General features: G+C 42.8%; 1 protein-coding gene across 1 annotated transcript; it reads right to left on the bottom strand.

Moving 5' to 3' along the window:
* Positions 1-10718: 10718 nt before the first annotated feature.
* On the bottom strand, positions 10719-19882 carry LOC123520744 (protein O-linked-mannose beta-1,2-N-acetylglucosaminyltransferase 1-like). The gene is made up of 13 exons (XM_045283307.1): positions 19655-19882; positions 18414-18464; positions 17831-17907; positions 17372-17575; positions 16851-17071; positions 16159-16282; positions 15730-15800; positions 15135-15395; positions 14519-14714; positions 13743-13933; positions 12964-13150; positions 12306-12415; positions 10719-11216 (listed from the first exon to the last, which is right to left on the bottom strand). Exons 1-13 carry the CDS (start codon positions 19743-19745, stop codon positions 11018-11020), a joined length of 1983 nt encoding a protein of 660 aa, XP_045139242.1. The 5' UTR covers positions 19746-19882; the 3' UTR covers positions 10719-11017.
* Between the last annotated feature and the right edge of the window lie 304 nt (positions 19883-20186).

The following is a 20186-nucleotide window of genomic DNA, read 5'->3' as shown; positions in this document are numbered from 1 at the left end:
TTACCATCATCATCATCACTACTACCACCATCACCTCCACCACTACCATCACCGCCACCATTACTACCATGGCTATGCATCACCGCCACCACCACCACCACCACCACCACCACCACATTAACAACAGCCTCTAACAGCAACTTCCCCATGTAATATTATCTTGACGGAGACTCATGTACTGTAGAAAAGGATGACTTAGATACTCAATAATGTGAAGTTATACTAAATACGTGCCACTGATGCTCTTCTTTTTTTTTGGGGGGGGCTGCTTCTCTCGTGGCTGTTTTCCTTCTCTTATAGTTTTGTTTAGTTAATCTAGTCCCCAATCAATCGCTTTTACACATTAATAGATAAATGAATATCAAACTATTTCTTTTATTTTTGGGGGAGCGAATAGGAAAAACTGGAATTAAATCTTATCCACATTTTTTCTATATTTCTGCTGTTCTTCGTCCACCTCATCAACACATTAAAACGGCAAAAAAAAAAAAAAAACGTATCCAGCCCTTCAGGTTTTGAGAGGATGTGATCTCGATAATCATTCTTGCCTGCACTCTTTTCTGATCAGCTAAACGATACTAGACTCGACTCCAAATCAGCCTTTACAAAGTTCTACACATCTTTTGCACCACTTTGACTTCAGTAACATGACCATGACACGTTTTTCATGTTCACTGTGGTTACTATTTGGCGACTTCATGCAGCTTCAGAAACATATGTTGGGATTAGAATAGTAAAGACTCTGGCCATTAATCTTTTGACCTCTATAGATCCTTCCTAATGTAAATAAAATCGTGTAATCATACCCAAAAATCAAGGTTAAATTGCGTCTCAGTATTGAAGAAGGTTAATATTCACTGTCTTCCCACTGGACAGCTGCAATCGCCTCTCATGACCTGTTACTGTCGCTGATACAAAGACAGTCCAGAGATGCTCAATACAGTTATATCCCTCACGTTATTCAGCTCACCACCACAAGGATATTACTTTTTGCTATATCACTCACTAGGAAAGCCTTGTTCACCTTAGTCTTTTCTTACGTGGCAATAAACAAGAACAATAAAAAAAATACCCTTCCTCATAATCATCAGTGTGCAGCAAAGACACTAACAAGCATAAAAGAACAATAAAGGAAGACAATACCAGTAAATACATTAGTTCATACGAGGCTGTTTATGGAGAATATACCTCCTAACATACATAAAGATACAATCGCATAACCAGTACTCCTCCCGACCCCACAAGGCACAGAACACCAAACGGCAGTAAATCCTTTGACTCCTACCAAAGTGTTTATCCACCACTTGACTGAAGCGAGAGATGTGTCATAGAAAAGGTTAGAGGAGGACTGTGTGTGTGTGTGTGTGTGTGTGTGTGTGTGTGTGTGTGTGTGTGTGTGTGTGTGTGTGTGTGTGTGTGTGTGTGTGTGTGTGTGTGTGTGTGTGTGTGTGTGTGTGTGTTTAAGAGGAAAAGGTCACCAAAGATAACAAAAAATAAGAGAAAAGGCCTTCTTACTTGCCAGTTCCCTTGCAGGTCCGATAGAGTTAGCCAAAAGACAGGGATAAATGTCGTGTCGTGTGTGTGTGTGTGTGTGTGTGTGTGTGTGTGTGTGTGTGTGTGTGTGTGTGTGTGTGTGTGTGTGTGTGTGTGTGTGTGTGTGTGTGTGTGTGCCGACCAGCAGAGCAAGAGGGAGGGATGGCTAATTGCTTCCGACCCACCACCAGCAGTTTCCGTCGTGGCCGCAGCAGGAGTGGCTGACCCCTTCCTCTCACTTACTTTCCCGGATTCCCCCCGATATTGGCACACTTCCCCTCTCTCCCCTGTACTGCTCGCGCCGCCAAGCCTGCCTCTGCCTGCCTCTGCTTGCCTCTCTCCCTCTCTGCCTGCCTTTACTTATTCCCGCAGACTCTTCCTTGTCACTCGTAGACACACCCCTCGATTCCCTTGGTCTTTTCACCAGTATGGCCTATTTTTGTAACCCTGAACCCTCTGTCCCTTTCTCTCTCTCTCTCTCTCTCTCTCTCTCTCTCTCTCTCTCTCTCTCTGGTAATGTATGTTTTTATTCTTATTTTTGACCATGTATTTATTTTAACTGTCTCATATTACAGCTTCCCCATTAACACCTTGTCCTTGTTTTTATGTTCTCTCTCTCTCTCTCTCTCTCTCTCTCTCTCTCTCTCTCTCTCTCTCTCTCTCTCTCTCTGTTTCAGTGTTGTGCTTTCCTTGTCAGTACATCTTTCTCCTCTTGCCATCGATTTTCTTGGCTGTGTTGTGTGTCCTTCTTGAAAATATCCCTTGTGTGTGTGTGTGTGTGTGTGTGTGTGTGTGTGTGTGTGTGTGTGTGTGTGTGTGTGTGTGTGTGTGTGTGTGTGTGTGTGTGTGTGTGTGTGTACGGTTTATTTCACTGTGTATATCTGTTTATATCTGTGTCTGTTTCTTTGTTTGTCTCTCTATCTGTCTGGCTCTCTTCCTCTTCTCCTCTCTTCTTTTCTCTCTTTCTCTCTCTCTCTCTCTCTCTCTCTCTCTCTCTCTCTCTCTCTCTCTCTCTCTCTCTCTCTCTCTGACACAAAGAATGTCTGATAACACTGTCTCAAGCATGTCTTGTCCTCCTCCTCGCTTCTCCACATCTGCATTCTTCCTTTCTCCTTTCACTTCCTTCCCTCTTTCTTCTTCTGTATTTCCTCTTTCTCTCTCGGCCAGACGCATGTCCTTTCCTCACTTTCCTCTCGGCGGCATGAATCCTCCTTTCTCTTCCCTGTCAGTGACGTTCTTTACCAAAAAACACATTCTTTCTCCCCTCTACATTGTCCACGTCCCTTTTTACCCATTCCTTCCTTTCTCGCTCGTTCCCTCCCTCCCTCGCATTCCTATCCACTGTTCCTGCCGCCATATTTTCAAGCACTTCTCCCCGCTGGCTGAATAGAGGAGAGAAAGAAAGAGGGAGCAGCGAGGGGCGTATTGACACCCAGTATTGCTGCCTTAAGACGCATGGCGGCCCTCCATCATGACCCCAGACACGGGATTTGCATGTCTCTTGTGGGTAACGAGAGGCGCGCCCCCTTCCCGCCCCGCCAGCCGCGACTCAGCCACGAAAAATGGAGCTTCAAGGGAAAACAACACTGCAGACGTCCCGGGCAGGCTCAGAGGCGTCCAGGCGAGAAGGAGAGTAAAGAAAGGGCGACAAAAAACATAGGAAAGGAGGTCCCTGAACTCAACAACACTACCGCCAGGGACGAGAGAGAGAGAGAGAGAGAGAGAGAGAGAGAGAGAGAGAGAGAGAGAGAGAGAGAGAGAGAGAGAGAGAGAGAGAGAGAGAGAGAGAGAGAGAGAGAGAGAGAGAGAGAGAGAGAGAGAGAGAGAGAGAGAGAGAGAGAGAGAGAGAGAGAGAGAGAGAGAGAGAGAGAGAGAGAGAGAGAGAGAGAGAGAGAGAGAGAGAGAGAGAGAGAGAGAGAGAGAGAGAGAGAGAGAGAGAGAGAGAGAGAGAGAGAGAGAGAGAGAGAATGCAAGCAGATTGACAGAAAGACAGGCATAAAGATATATAGCCAGCCAGATAAATAAATAGATAGATAGATTGATAGGTAAATAGATATAGATAGAGACAGATAGATGGGTAGATAGACTCAGAGAAACAGAGATATAGACACGCGAACAGACAGACAAAAAGACACACGTAAATATAACCTATCCAGAAGACGACGAAGATTCCCTACCAGAATATCAAACGTCGCCCAGACATTACAAACACCAACAAAACAGAGAGGGAGTATCACATGGACGAGTAGCACTGTGCCTTTCATTGCTGGGAGAGGAACTAACGATGCCATCTTCAATAATCTCATCGAGACACCAGCACTGAGCAAGGAATCTTCAGAATATGGGTAGTCTCGTCGCCGTGGTACAGTGGAAACACACGCGCTTTGGGGTCTGAGGGGTCTCCAAGCGCACGGGTTCGAATCTTGGCCATGGTCTGAGTGTAGGTAGAGCTTTCTTACTTGGGGTAACGGTCTCCTAGCGTGTGGGCTTTCAGATAGGAGATACCCCAAAAAGTACCGCCTTTAGCCCATACATTCCAGTGAAAAGCCCATATGATATATATAAGAAAAAAAGTGGAGGGAATTTCCCCGTTTCCGCCCTCTCTATCTAGTATTTTATTTCAACCCTTAGTTCTCAGATATGCTAAAAATTTGATTGATTACAATATTTTCTAATCTCAACAGCTGATTAGAGTATATGAGATTCAGAGGAAAAAGCAGAACTCAAAAGCAGTGAATTAAGATTACTCCATTTCTGCTTATGTATGTATTGTACTGTAAACACGGCAGCTGCACCACAAATTATAATTACAAGTGTCATCAGTGCGTTACGTGTGTTTGTATACAGCTGTTTTAGTCTCGGCTACAAAAGTTATGAGGTGACTAGTTTTAATTTTTCTTGGTAACTATTTCCAATTACTCAAGTCGCTTCCTTTATGAGGCACACTCGTATTTTCACTCGCTTTGCTTTTCGTTTAGTGCAATGTCTCCCATCGGCGAAGTTCTATTATTTCCTCGCTCCAATACGATTTTTGTCAATATCCTCTCTCTCTCTCTCTCTCTCTCTCTCTCTCTCTCTCTCTCTCTCTCTCTCTCTCTCTCAATCCACCTCCTTAATTTCACCTTTTCCATTTCAATATCAATCTGTCTGTCCAGTCGGTCTTTATTTATTTGTTCCTGTTTATTTCTGTCACTCCCTTCCTCTGTCTCTCCCTCGCTTCCCGAGTTTCCTTCCTTTTCCCCTCGCCCGTGACCTGGCAAGGACTAAGCCTGGAGGGAGTGGTCGTTCGTTCGGCTTAAGCCCATGAATCAGGCTCGCCGCTCACCCACAGTCTGTTCCTGCGCCGCCGCCAGCCCGCCTCTGCTTTACGACGCCACCACCAGCATGGCAACGGAGCCAGACGCTGCCCATTGTATTCCAAGTAGTGCGTCTTACACAGGCTGACCTAAACTATACCAGTGAGGCAACGCTCCTTTGACGGCACCGTGCGGGGATCTGGACTTGCCCCTTTGACTGCTGTTATGTCTTCCGTCCCAGCTTAACAGAATGGCGTGAAGCAAGTTTAGGGTATAATTTCCAAAAGGTAACACTGGAAGTCAAGGGAATGATCGCACAGTTCAAGTCTCTCTCTCTCTCTCTCTCTCTCTCTCTCTCTCTCTCTCTCTCTCTCTCTCTCTGTGTCTGTGGTTTTACTGTTTCAATTCTGTTTTTTTTTTTTTTATTCTAGGTTTACTCAATGAAATAACGTTGTTTAGCGTCTTTGGTGGTTACAAAGTTAAGAACATCACACTTGCTGCCAAGGAGTGACGGGTCACAAGGGATGCTGATATCAAAGTCACGACCTCACTGTCCACACTTGAATGCTTCAAGATTCTTATTGCAACGGCCGCCCTTTGCTAATATCTAAAGCACTGTAAATACGTTTGCAATGACAAATACAAAAGAAAACTGAGGAAACTAAAATATTCAAGATTCTTACTGCAATGGCCTCCCTTTGTTAACATTCAAAGCACTATAAATAAATTTGCAATGACAAATGCAAAGAAAGGAGACGACACTGAAATATTCATAAACACCTAAAATAATACAGATTGATAACGGAAAAATGGATACCTAACAGTGAAATGATTAACTCAGCTGTTCACAACACGTCTTTAAGCACAGGTGGCTGCCTCTAACAGACAGATGTGATCCATTCTGTCCACCTGGGGCGTGCTGTCTACAAGAGCGACGCGGCAGTCATGCATCTGGCGGCACACTCATGAGAATACAGCAGGTCCCTCGGTACAGCTCCTCACAGCATGATGGGGGGAATAAGGCTCCTAATCAGCTGGCTGGACACACTGAGAGCACGGTGATGTGCACTTTATGGCGGTCAGCTACGAGGCTCCACCGCGATAACGGCACAGCGGCCCGCAGACCCTCTCCACTAGTCAGGAAGGTCAATGGGAACCCTCGCCCTCTTTACCACACAATTTACACATTCTATATAGAGAACGTTATATCATGAGTCTCAACTTTTCAATGTGTACAGAACCGTGACATTTTTCTGTTTACGCTGAAATATTGTTCTCGCCTTCTTAACCCCTTCAGTACCATGACGTAGAGTTGACGAGCACTTATATTTTGATGTCTGGAAGAAAACGCTCACAATGGTAAAAAAAAAAAAAAAAGTCAGGTCTTGCAATGCTAACGTTCTCTACTACTACTTCTTGCGACCTGGCTTGCATCTTGTACCGAGCGTCTTAAGCCCTTTCAATACCATGAGGCGTTTCCATATCCATTGTGCTTATTATCTGGTGATTTTATACAGATTCAAAAACTTATGTGGGGGATTGAAATAGTGAAGACTGTGGTCATTAATCGTCTGATCTCCAAAGACCCTTTTTAATGTCAAGAAAATGGTCTAATCGTACACAAATCTCAAGGTAAAAATGTGTCTCGGTATTGAAAGAGTTAAAGCAGAGCAGATTTATACAACCGTCTTAGAGCCAAATTTGTGGTCTCGAATTCTCACAACCTTCATGAGAAACTTAAATCAATAAGCCTAATGTTTATAATGTGAATAACACCAAGTAATTTTCGCGCTATTGTCGTCTACTTAACCACACCAAACTTGAACAGTCAACGAAGAAAACTTTACAAGACTCATAATGTTAGCGTGTATAGTACTGCGTGATTATTCTTACTTCCTTGAACTATTCTGTATGGTTCAATTTCAATAAAAGGAAGGCGACAGGAAGGGAGAACATATCACTCGCTGTGTCCTGGCGGTGCGCGAGTGCCTCTCACCAACAATCACTTACGCTACACACTTTAATTGCTTAAGAAATAGGAGGCATCGTACTGAGCAAGATTCCGGCTGTGACTCCTTCCTTCTTCCTTTCAATGGCAAGGGGAATAGATCACATTTCTCTCTCTCTCTCTCTCTCTCTCTCTCTCTCTCTCTCTCTCTCTCTACTTTATCAGGAGCCTACAGACTTGCTCTTTAATTTTTATCCGCTTTTCCTCTTTTAATACTGCAGCTTGGGTCCATCCGTTCTGCTCAAGATGTACCCTCACTCTCTCTCTCTCTCTCTCTCTCTCTCTCTCTCTCTCTCTTATCCTGTTACCCTGACGTATTCCTTCTTTCTAATTGTTACCCTAAAGTATTTGTCACTGTTCTGTTGTATTCCTAGTGATAGTCTTCTTGTTTCCTTCCATTTGCTCGTTTGCTTCTTTTAGTGTTCCATCCCCCTCTTCCTCCCTTACTTTGATCCTCTCACTTTGTTCTCTAGCTTGTCCTTGTCATTCCTCGCTTTCTTTTTCATGCCTCCCTTTAAATAATGGTTTTTTTTTATTTCTTTTTCTCTCTCTCTCTCTCTCTCTCTCTCTCTCTCTCTCTTCACTGCCGTTAGTTTTTTTTTCTTTCCTTCAGTCTCTCACACAGTTCCTCCTTTTCTCTGCCTCTCCATCAGTGAGCCTTCCTCTTTACCAACGCCTCCTTGACTCTCTCTCTCTCTCTCTCTCTCTCTCTCTCTTCCACCGAAACTCAAGGTGTCCTCACTCACACGTCCTGCCTTTTTATTATTCCTCTTTCCACCTCACTCACTCCCTTTCCATCGATCCAGTGGCAGACAAACTCCTCCGTCGCCAATATCCAGCCCCACTCACAGCTTAAGCTCTCTCTCTCTCTCTCTCTCTCTCTCTCTCTCTCTCTCTCTCTCTCTCTCTCTCTCCCTCTCTATTCCCTCCCCTTCCCTTCACAGTCGGCTATGCATATTTTCCCTCTCCCTCACGCTCCCTCCTCGGCCTTCCCATGGGTTCGCGGGCGTCTTATCCGCGGCTCTTCTGTCTGCTCCCCTCGTTCCTCAAGCCTTTCCTCGGGTCATCCTGGCGGTCGTCTTGCCTTCTCGCTTCCCAGTGATGGCTCAACTTTGCTATATATTCACCCAGATTATTTTTCGTCGCTGTTCTTCCTCTCTTTCTTCTTCTCCAGCGGCTTCTTCACTTTCCTCTTCCCTTGCTCTTTTCTTTCCATGACTTCCGCTTTCGTCTTTTATCTCCTTTGCAATCTTTTTTCTTTTTTATCTCTCTTTCTCTTTCTCTCTCTCCTGTGTAGTAAAATAACGTGATGAGTAGCGCGGTATCTTATTAACAGTGTTTTGCCCGTCTGCCTTGTCATTCTTCCCTCGCCCTCTTCTCCCTACCCTCCGTCCTCCCACAGGCTGGTCGCCGTGAGAACAGTCGCAGATGAAACACCTCCTGCTCACAGCGGCCGAAAATTGGCAGGGGCCCAAATCCTGACCAATTGTTGAACCACCTATTTCCTAAGCGTAATAGGCTTAACAAGAGGGAATAAGGTGACGGTGAGTTGATACTGACGAACTGGGGCGGTGTGGGAGGGCGGCGTGTGTGGTGTGGGGCGGGAGTGGTGCGAGCAGTAATGTTGGAAAGTGAAGTGGGTGGTCTTGTTTGAGGAGAATACGGGGTGAGGGATGGAGTGAGAGGATGAATGGAGTGAGAGAATGATTTACGCGTTCTAATGGAAAACATGGTGAGTTTGTGGGTTGCCTTTGCATTTCAGAGTATAATGAGCAATGAGGGAAAGGATGCGGATGATAAAACGCAAAATTGTCTCGAAAAACATGAAAAGTAAGAAGTTTGGAGCACCTCGAGATAGTATAAGAGGAAAGTGAGTGTTAAGTAGAAGGCAAGAAGCGGATAATAATAACACAAACAAATGTTGGGAAACAAATAACTCGTGAAATTCAGAGATATACGAAAACTGAAGTGGCAAAATGAACTGTAAGTAGAATAATACAATGAATAAACACCTCACACACACACACACACACACACACACACACACACACACACACACACACACACACACACACACACACATCAACAGATAAATGGAGATAACACATACAGGGAAGAACCAGAACAGCACCCTTGCAAGTCTCGTTTTGTCCTCCTGCACCACGCACTGAACCGTAGAGTAGTAATACCATCACCCCACAAATCACATCATTCACCAATACTTTCCACGTCTTACCTCCAATTCTCACTCAAGACTCCCCAGCAGTCAGCCCTCAGCTACCAGCGTCCCTGCGGCAGCGTCAGTAGCCTCGGCAGCCTTTGTCAGCCCTCCATGTGGTCACTTTCTCGGACAAATTTAAAACCGTTTTGTCAGGCACCAACACACATACGCACACACGAAGTTAGCCAGTCAGCCAGCCAGTCAGCCAGACAGTCAGCCAGTAAGCCAGTCAGCCAGTCCGCCCCTCACAGACACACATTCTTTACTGCCACCAGCGCTTCGTAGCAAACTAATCCGATACTGAGGTGCTTCAGCGTGTCGAAGCTCCGAAACGCTTCACTTCACCGCAGGTTTGTCCACGCGGCGTCCCGAACCACGCGAGTTGCCACGTCCCCCTTTTAGCGTGTATAATCTGCTCCTTAATCCCTTGCACCCAACACGTGCAAGTAAACACTGAAAGTTTCTGCGGTGTGTACATATTTTTGCATATTTCTAAATGGTCCGCCGGTGAAATGTGTGGAATGTAAATGCGTTTCTGGAGCATTTATTGGGCGTGCGGGTATGGGCAGTGCGGTGATGCAGAAAAGGGCGGGACGTGGCTCAGGCCGGCCGGGCGAGGGAAGAAAAATAGAGAAATTCAGTGCATATAACGAAGATAGAGAGAATGTATTTGGTAAAGAGGATTGAATAGATTGGAAGAGGGAGATGGATAGATGTAGATGGAGAAAAAGAGAATGTTGGATAAAGGGGAGTGGAAGGGGAAGGGGAAGAGAGAGAGAGAGAGAGAGAGAGAGAGAGAGAGACTAGCTTTCGTATTTTGATGTTGAAGCTCACCAAAGTACTAAAATGTTTCTGTTTATATAAAGAAAGTTTCCTGTTCTAACCTTTCCTCGCCTCAGCTTTTCCTTTCTCTCTCTCTCTCTCTCTCTCTCTCTCTCTCTCTCTCTCTCTCTCTCTCTCGCACCATGTAATGAGATGGTCAGGAATTGAACGTATGCATTATGAGAAAGGTTTGAAGTGAATGAATAATGAAGCTCCTGTCATAACTGTGCTTTTTAATAGACACTGTGACACCTTAAAGTAAATCAATAAATAACAATGATCACACCGTTGACACATTCTGTAGTTCTGTAGGTCACTGTGGGCAATGGACACACAATACAAACCAAACCATTTTTTAAACATTAATTCATCCTAACGTCAGCCACTCTGTTTTTCATAATACTATTTGAAGTTGAGTCATTCTATTTACCCTATTGACTCTAACTGTTTAAAAAAAAAAATAAATAATGCCAAGTGTCAAAGTAGTACAGAAAAGAGAAAAAAGGGAATGCCAAGTGTCAAAGTAGCACAGAAAAGAGAAAAAAAGCAATGTCTAGTGTCAAAATAGTATAGAAAAAAAAGAAAAAAACAATGTTATGTGTCAAACTAGTACAGGAAAAAAAAAAAAACAATGCCAAGTGTCAAAGTATACAGTCGTGGTCACATGTCGTGCAGCCTGCCATCCTTATTTCCACTGTTTTTACTTCTTTCGTTCAGTCTTGAGTTTTCTGTGATATTCCTAATAGAATCCTTTGTCAGGCTTTTGCAAGATGACTACCAGCACATCAGATGAGTCACGATTACGGCGAAAAGCTCAAATTAGTTGAAAAAAAAAGGCTGCACGTGAACACATTTTTATTTCCTCATGACTGCACTTCTAGAGCTAAATTAATCAACTCTTCCTAAACTCCTCTGAATATTTTTTTTATCGAGTTAGATAGTAAATAATTGAACGCGGCATATCCATTCTTATTTATTCATTCATATATTCATCAACTTACTCACTTATGTATTCCAATCTATTTGCTGTAGATAAATTCACTCATTCATACTTTTTCTATCTTTTCCATGGTCACTTTTCCTTTACAAATATTAACAAAACAAAAGAACCTTACTTCACATCTAAAAGGTCAGATGTCACGCATCTCTACTGGAACCCTGAGTCTTCCCACTGTTCAGAACGTTGGTAAGGTCAAGGTTAGAAGGACGGCTGGGGTCACGCGCCAAACGGTGGTTATTGGTCACCTGTGTCATCTCCCAGTCGTCCCTGAAATTCCCCGCCCTCTGCAGCTCCGCCACCGAGGGAAGGTAAGCCTTCTTCTCCAGGCTGTACACGCTGTAGGAGACAACGAGAATGGTAGGAGTTAATAGTCAGTTGTGTTTAGTGAATGTTAAAGGGATGTTAGTCAGTGGAGGTTCTTTTTACGTGTTTGTTTTTGTTTCCATTGGTTTGTTGGTTTTGTTTTTGTTTTATTTGTTTTAATTGTTTGTTTTTGTGTGGGCAGAATTATATATTGTTAGGAAATATCTCTTTTCTACATCTGCTACTACCACTACTAATAATAATGATAATAAATGCTACTACTACTACTACTACTACTACTACTACTACTACTACTACTACTACTACTACCAACACTACAACCTAATAGAAAATTCAAATTCAGGAAAAGATAAAGTAAAAATATCTATAGGATAACATAAACCATCACAAACTTGAGATATTAAACTTTTTGGGGAAATTTCATGAATATTCGAATTAAAATAATCAATGCATATAGTGAACGTTTTCTCCACCTTAGCACAAGCTTATTGGCGCTAAGGTGACGGCCACATAGATGAGTCAAGAGTACCATGCAATTACTATAGCCAGCCACTCACTAAACGATAATCAATGCCACGGAGAAATATATTACAACAGGTTACTGAAGAACAAGTTTGTAAAGAATACCCGACACAAGGCTTCCTACTTTTAAGCTCCATTTTGCCAGCCTCTCCAATGCAAAAGTTATTAAATAATGAACGCCACGGAGAAATAGATTACAACAGGTTACTGAAGAATAAGTTTGTAAAGCATACCTCACACAAGCCTTTCTACTTTTAACCCTCATTCTGCCCACCTCTCTAATCCAAAAGTTATTAAGTATTCTCAATCATTCATTCCCTTTTCTCATAAAGTCTGGAACTCTTTTACTTTCTTCCTTTTTCCTACTTTCTATGACTTTAACTCTTTCAAGACAATTATCATCAAAATTTCTACAATCGTTTCTGATTATGTCTGGAGACTAGCGCCTTAGTGAGCCTTATCTTCTTCTACTATCACCATTGTCATTTGCTTGTGTTCCTCCTACATAAAGGAAAGAACACTCACTGAAGCCAAACCGTGTCATAAGCGTTAGAGGAGAGACAAAGTGCAGTTCATTACCAGAACGGGGAGTAAGGGCAGCCCACCAGGTAAACGACAGAGTGGCCCCATCTGAGTCGCATCACGCCCCTGTATATCTCTCGCGTGCTGATATCATACGTCCGGAAGCACTGTGGAGGAGATAAGGTGCTCAGATTGTTACTGGGTTCAGATTAATTTCACTGGAGGATGTTTTTTTATATATTACTCTTCCATTTTCTTTTTTCCAGAGTAAGAATAACTAGGTGATGAGAATGTGATTAGTTCTCTATCTATTAATCATTCAGTCGTTCAGTCTATTAGTTGATCTGTTTATCTCTCTGTCTTTTATCTATCTATCTACCAATCTACCTATTTGTTTATCTATTTTTAAATGTTTCCACTTATAAATCAATCATACTGCCTATCAATATATCAATCTGTCAATATTTTCTTTCCGGATTTATATTTTTTGCATACAGATTTAAAGTACAAATAAAATACAAGAATATATCTCTATTTACCTATTTATCTATCTATCTGTAAATATATTCACTTATCAATCAATCATACTGTTTATCAATTCATCAATCTATCAATATTTTCATTTCAGATTTAGACAGTCACATACAAATTTAAAATACAAACAAAATACATGAATATTTTTAAAGCAACTATTTTATAACTGAAGTCTACCAACCATGAGGAAGATTTCATAGGTGTGGTACTTGTCGGTGCTGTCCTCGGCGTACAGGTAAATGGCCAGGGGACGCGGGCTGTTGCGGGGCACCCAGGTCATGTTGCACAGGTCACGGGAGGGAGGCGTGAGTGACTGGGCTGTCTTGAGGGCACGTTGCAGCAGCTCATCATATTTGGCTCTCACTGTTCTGGTGAGGGGAGATTTATATAGTGTTTTTCTTCAGATTGTAATTTATAGGGCTTACTTTATTATCATTATTGTTGTTACGTTTTCTTTTAGTGTAGTATCAATGCTAGTAGTTTCTTCTTGTCTCTTTTTTTTATACGACTACCACTGCCTCACTGCACAAAACTTTTCACTTATTCTTATTCATATTTTTTTACGCTGTATTAATGCAAGACTCAAATCAATACCTTCAATCTTTCGTTTCTTCTAACTTACTATCTTTGTCATTTTCTATCTACTCGTTTTTCTTCCCTTTCCAGAGACATGATTGCTTCAAAGAGGGCTAATGAGACGTCTCCGGATTCAAATTGGCTAACTTTTAGAGAAATCTTCTTTAGTTTACTTTTTGAGAGCTACATGTTGAGTGGACATTTTTATTTTCATTATTGATGCTCTCTGTCAGACTCCTTGATACGCAAATAAACAAATATACAAAAACAAATAAAATGGATAAATAGATGAATAAATAGATTAATAGGATACACCAGAAAAAAAAATAGCGATAATATTTCAGCTTGTCATTGGTCAGCGTCACTGTCTCAAGGTTGACTCACAGATCCACTTCCCCGACGGTCACCTCCGGGTCGTGGTTGTAGATCATGCGGTTGAAGTAGATTTCCTGCTCAAAACCGTTGACGTGCACCCCTGATGACCCTGCGTGGAAGGTCCTCGACACTTCAGGGGACACCACGTCACGCCCCTTCCTCAAGCGCTCCCCCGTCAGCCACAGATCCCAGTCCCCTGTCTGTAGATAAAAATGGATCACAAAGATAAAGTAAAGATTGTTCAGACAGGCTTATTAAATTTGAACGAACATAAGGAAGGGAAGATAATAAGCCTGCATAAAATGTACATAATTTCACCCATGTATCATTTCTATCCATCATTAAATCTAATTTTTTGCCTTCTATTGATTTTGTACTATATGTGATTACAACGTGTATATAGTTTAGTCATTTATCATTCCTTATATTTTCTTTCCTAAATTTTACCCTTCTGTACAGGGACTCACTTTTACCACGCGTTTTAGATATGATTAGACAATTTTAATGACATTAGTAAGGATCTATGGAGATCAGAAGAATAATAGCCTGAGTCTTCACTATTCTAATTCCTTACAAATTTTCGAAGCCATTAAAAATCATCAAATAATAAGCAAAATTAATATAAAAACGTGTCTTGGAACTGAAGGGGTTAACTTTATCACGTTTGAAGCATTTATAGTGCTTTTAGTTCTTCGTGCAGTATTAACAGTAGAGAGTCTGAAATTGGAAAGAAAAATTTATGACAGTCAATTCATAATACATATCACGGTTGGTCTCAGCATTACCCCTTCAGGCACCCAGTTACGAGTGATCTCGGTGGCGTATGCTCTGGAGGCCAGCCAGCCATACATGGGATAAGACCTGGCCCTCAGCAGCACTCGAGGATCCTTGGCCGTGTCGGGGAAACTGTTGCTGTTGAAGGCGTTAATGCAGGACACGGTGGGGTCACGATCCAGCAGCGGCGCCACCTGATGAAAGAATCTGTGGAGCGAGGGAAGAAAAAAGATTATAGAAATCTCTCTCTCTCTCTCTCTCTCTCTCTCTCTCTCTCTCTCTCTCTCTCTCTCTCTCTCTCTCTCCTCTACCCCCCCCACACACACACAGGCATTTTGGTCTTTTTAGCTAACAAAAGATATAACTTATAGTAATGTGATTGAAGCAGGGATGAATGTCGTATAGGATAAAGGAACTAAAATATAACATAAGTCAAGATCATGAGCAAAATCAATAATCATAATAATATCCCGACCCTAACCTGATCCTTGGGACGGGAGCGACAGAGGAGAAAAAATAATGCTCTAGGAAGACAGACACTGAGGTGCATACAGTGGAGGTGAGGTGTTCTCCATGCACCAGTATAAGGCACCAAGAATTCCCTTAAAAATGATACCACAGTCTGACCTGAGGAAGTCCGGGGAGAGAAGCAGGTCGTCCTCCAGTAAGATGGCCTTGTCCGCGGCGGGGAAGTGCCGGAACACACTCTGTAAAGCGAAGCGAATGTTGGCGTTGGTGCGGTTCCTCTTGACACTTTCCGGGCGGTGCACCAGTGAGGCCACGCCCAGCACGCCCGCCAGGGACAGTGTCTCCTGATGGGCGCCGTCTACCACCAGCAACATGTCCGTCTGCCACGCTCCCGCCTGCGTGAACAGCTGACGGAGGAGTCTGGCAGAAGAAATGAAACGCCATGCAAAATTTATAGATAGTTGGACAAAACAGACAGGTGAAGAAAAAGACATACAGATGGAAAGATGGATAGCCAGGCCGTTTTATACAGATAGGTAGATAGATAGATAGATATGCAGATAGATACGTAGATAGATAGATAAATAGAGATAAACAGGCAAACAGAAATGTGGATAGATAAGTAAGTATACAAACATCAATATATCACCATAGAATAAAGTCATATATCGAAAAAAATACTGTTTTCTATCCGGAAGTAAGAACAAGCCGAGCACTGTTATGTACACACAGAAGGAAGGGACGCGAGACTCACCTGTATAAGTAATAAGGCTTAGTGGCGGTCACCACCACGACGGGGATTTTCTCGTGCATCGTAATGGCTTTCTGCCGAAGGAGGAGGAAGAGGAGTTGTAATGTTAAGGGTTATTAAGTGATTATTAGTTTCGCAAAGGTCTTCATGCAGTCCTTATACAAAAACATCATTGAATTCTGCAATGTAATCAGTGGAACCATGCGTGCTTTGGGGTCCGAGATGTCTCCAAGCGCACGGGTTTGAATCCTGTCCACGGTACGAGTGTAGGTTGGGCTTCCTCACTCGGGGCAACGGTTTCCTAGCGGGTGGGCTTTGAGATATCCCCTTTAGTCCAGAAATTCCCATGAAAAGCCCATATGGTATAAATAAAAAAAAATGAAGATATATGAATATGTAATGCGCTTAGTTATCTCTACAATGAACCTTTACCTGCAGTTTCCGTGTCTCAGGGAAGAAGGGCTGCTCGCAGGCACACAAGTCGCCATAACCTTCATATTGCTCACAGAAAGTAGCCTGGCGCTGCATGCCTGGGACATCGTACCACGCACACCTGCTGTTGGGAAGAGAAACGTTCATTATTCCACCTTATCATCGCTTGTACATGTGTCTCTTTCTACCACCATAAAAAGCCATATTAGCAAAAAATACGGTGAAGCATCTTACATTTGAATTTAATACTCATCGTGTAACAATAACTGTGCATGTTGATGAAAGAATCTTACATTTCCTCTTCTAATACGATACTTCATTATTCAAACCTCAACGGAAAAGCAAATCAAGGATAATAACAATCAAATATCATTTTAGGTAGGCCTAAGTACAAATAAAAGTAAAAGTCTAGTAAGTAATATACTTCTTAAGGTTACTAAATTCAAGGTATTTATCATCACCTTCATCTCGTTTATCAAGGTTATTTTTTCCTCACTGTTTCGGACAGCTTATTAGTCTCTGCCAATTTCTGTAGTAATAGAGAACCTGTCCTTTGCTCTTCATAATTCCATGTCTCCCTCAGACACGATACAGTCTTCAGTCTTCCTCTCACAAATCCTGACTTTCACAGCGTCGCACCACACACTGACATGAACGGCACCCAGCGCTGCACACACTACCCTAAAGTTCACCTGCCTGACTCCCGAGTCTTCGCCACGAACACGTCCAACAGCAGGTTACACGAAGGGTATTGCTCCCGCCGCCTCGTGGTGACAGCCTCGCCCAGGGTGGTTCCTCCCAGCACGCCCACCCACGCCCATGTCTCACCCTGAGTAACACGCGAAGCCCATTTTGACCCCAGTGTTGTGAGGGCGCCCTCCGCCTCTTGGCTCAGGAACATTATCCACTCCGGCTGAAGGAGAACAAGACCGAAGGGGAGAAAGATGAGAAAAATATGGCAGTCTAACATGCATTATGATTAATGTGTTCAGTCATTACAATGAAGCCTCTGTACTAATAATCATGCCTAAAACTTTTCTAAGATTATAGTAATTATATTCATGAGTTTTCTTTTCTTTTCACTATATGAATTGTCCTGCATTCAAACTATTTTCTTTTCTTACATCTCTCTCTCTCTCTCTCTCTCTCTCTCTCTCTCTCTCTCTCTCTCTCTCTCTCTCTCTCTCTCTCTCAACCTCACAGCTGCCCTCACCGCCCCCAGCAGCACAACCACCCTGCCGCGCTGCACCGTGGCCAGGCACTGCCGCAACCGCCGATGTTCTGCGGGCTGGTGCGTCACGAAGTGCTGGGCCATCATGAGATGGCCGCGAGACTCGTGCACCACCAACACGTGCACGCCGGAATGCGTCGACCCTGGACTTACCCTCGACGGTCTCTTCCCTTTGACTTCATACTCCTAAAAAATCATGTTCGTATTTTGATAATGTATGAGAGGAACCAATTAGTGAACTAAAATCTACTTTTCATATACTAGTCTACCCAAAGATACCTAACTTATTTATACGAGTAGCTTATTTCAACGTATTTGCTGTCTTGTTAATATTCATAGCAAAGTGGATGGTAGGGACATTTGTCTGGACATACACAACATTCACAGCAAAATTAACAGTGGTTGGATATTGTGTGTAAGCGGATTTATTCAGCTGCTTACGAGAACGTCATTGATGAAGAGCTGCACGTGGGTGTCAGCGACCTGCAGCGTCAGGTGGATGTGCCTCTCTTTCGCAGCTGCGGAAGGGAAACTCGTGGTCAGACGCAGAAAAGATATAATATGTGCGAGTTTTATGCATTTACTTCGACTATATCTCTAAGCTATAATGGGAGTAAAAACTTGGAAAACTTTGCCCTAATTGAGAGCTTGTCTGATCTCTATAAGGAAACTTTGACTCTACACATTAATATTTTCTTCCTCATCGTCTAGTAACCTACCGCACCAACTTTCATTGTGTTTAGCTTTCCCTCACTCATATGTCATCTCATATCATAAAACTCTATCAACAGGCAGGCTTTGTTAGGAACCCATCAGCAGATCAGAGGGCATACTATTGATGGGAAACACAAACACAATAATGTGAGTCCAGCAGATTATTCAACATTGTTCATGATCACTCTTCTCCATGTGCCAATACCACCATAATAATAACTCCAACTACGACCGCCGATGCAAAAGAACAGCAATTACTGGGTTTCTCTCTCTACGGAATGAGGTTACCATCGACAGCCTCAATACCAACCTTGTATTCGCTCGTAAGTCTCCAGGTCAAACGGCCTAAACCGGCGGTCACCTGCGGATGGAGGAAAGAAAGCAAGTGAAGTGGTGGTGCAATGAAGACAAAATAAGCAAGAGCTACAAATGCAAAGCTACAAATATGAATGATGGAAAGTAAAGTATCCCGATGCAATGTTCACCTGCCGATGGAATAATCTTGTGCCTCTTGAATTTAAGGGAATGATGATAGGAAAACATAACAAGTAAGAGTAAATAGATAAATAGTTACAAATGTATAGTCACGAGTATATGAGTACAAGTAATATAGATTTTAGAATCATTTGGGTGTCATGGAAACAACCGGATCAATTTATGTGCGGGTTTACAAGTAATTTTTCCTTTTCTTTCCCTCGTACTGAAAACATAGCTATTCAGGAGCACAAAGCAATGTAAGCTTGAAAGATGCCAACCAATGGCGAAAAAATTATCCTATTGTTTATTGTTTCTCCGTCAAACAAAAACAACAAAGGAATTAGATATTTCTTATTAAGATCTTTTTTTCTTTTAGTGTACGTCGTTTTCAGTTAAATGACTTAAAGCGAATATAACAAGTTGTATATTGCTTGATATTAGTTTTTTTTTTTTCTTCAACGTAGCTGACCTCCAAAAAGTATTAGTGGAGATGGAGAGCAGGCAGGCAATGCTTGAAATGAACCTTGCCTTGTATATCATTATTTACGACAAAATCACAGAGTTCAAAAGTTCGCTGAATGATAACATAACATTTTTCCACTCTCGGTAATGTTGTTCTTCATGAGTCCTCGGCATCTTTATTGAAGTGCTTGAGCCAAAATGAATGCTTCTCCTTAAGACAGACCCTCTCATTAAAGCGTTGGACATAATCACTACATTATAAGAAGATAATTCAATCTTTTCCGTCCTTTATCTTTCGGCTGGCGGCGCGCGTAGAGGTGAGAGGGGAGCGTGAGGCAGGAGAGTTCAAGGCCAGGGTCACCAGGTGAAACACAGCCACCAGGTCTCCAATACCGCCAATACTCAGCAGGTGTGAACGTTTTTCAATACTACGTTGTGCTCCACTCCGATATGAAGTGAACATGATTATAACTGTTAACAAAAATCAAATATAGTACGTATGTATCCATTTAATTACTACTTGAAAAACATAAACCTGTATATAAATAAATAAAGTAAATAAACAAAACAGTAAGCAATTTTACTTCACTGCAAAACTGATGTGATACTTACGACTAATATTTCTCCATTTCACAGACGCTTCTCCACGCACCACCACCACTATCACCATCACCACCACCGCCAGGGTGCCCGCCCACACCATGCCGCCCGCACACTGCCCACCTTGATGACACCTCCTCTAACACCCCATGATTTTCCTCACACACAGCAGGCACCCATCGCCCCCACAGCACACCAGCACAGCGGCACGACAGAGGTGACACGTGAATGGCAGTGTGGAGCGGCGGGGCGGCGGGCGGCGGCCAACTCAGCAGTCTCGCCCCGGGCACCTGAGGCAGGCGAGCAGGTGCAGATTTTCCTCATCATCCTTCCTACTTCTACCAGCGGTTACTTATTCTGCAGTCATGTCGCACAATAGCAGACGTGTATACTTATTAATCCCTTGAGTACTAGGACGCATTTTTATCATGAGTTTTGGGTGTAATTAGACGATTTTATTGGCATTAAGAAGGGTCTATGGAGGTCAAAAGATTAATGGCCACAGTCTTCACTATTTTAATCCCACACATGACTTTCTGAAGCT

The sequence above is a fragment of the Portunus trituberculatus genome, chromosome 47 (assembly GCF_017591435.1).
Source record: "Portunus trituberculatus isolate SZX2019 chromosome 47, ASM1759143v1, whole genome shotgun sequence".
NCBI classification, from domain to species: Eukaryota; Metazoa; Arthropoda; class Malacostraca; order Decapoda; family Portunidae; genus Portunus; species Portunus trituberculatus.
The sequence above is the reverse complement of the archived record's forward strand: the minus strand, read 5'-3'. Positions and strand labels throughout refer to the sequence as shown.

Excerpts from the sequence above, each read along its gene's own strand:
- LOC123520744 (XM_045283307.1), bottom strand. The coding sequence starts at position 19,745 with ATGGTGTGGGCGGGCACCCTGGCGGTGGTGGTGATGGTGATAGTGGTG. Across the intron at positions 15,801-16,158 it reads CTGAGACACGGAAACTGCAG|AAAGCCATTACGATGCACGA; the intron begins GTAAAGGTTCAT and ends CTCCTTCGGCAG. Across the intron at positions 13,151-13,742 it reads ACCGTCGGGGAAGTGGATCT|AACAGTGAGAGCCAAATATG; the intron begins GTGAGTCAACCT and ends TCCCCTCACCAG.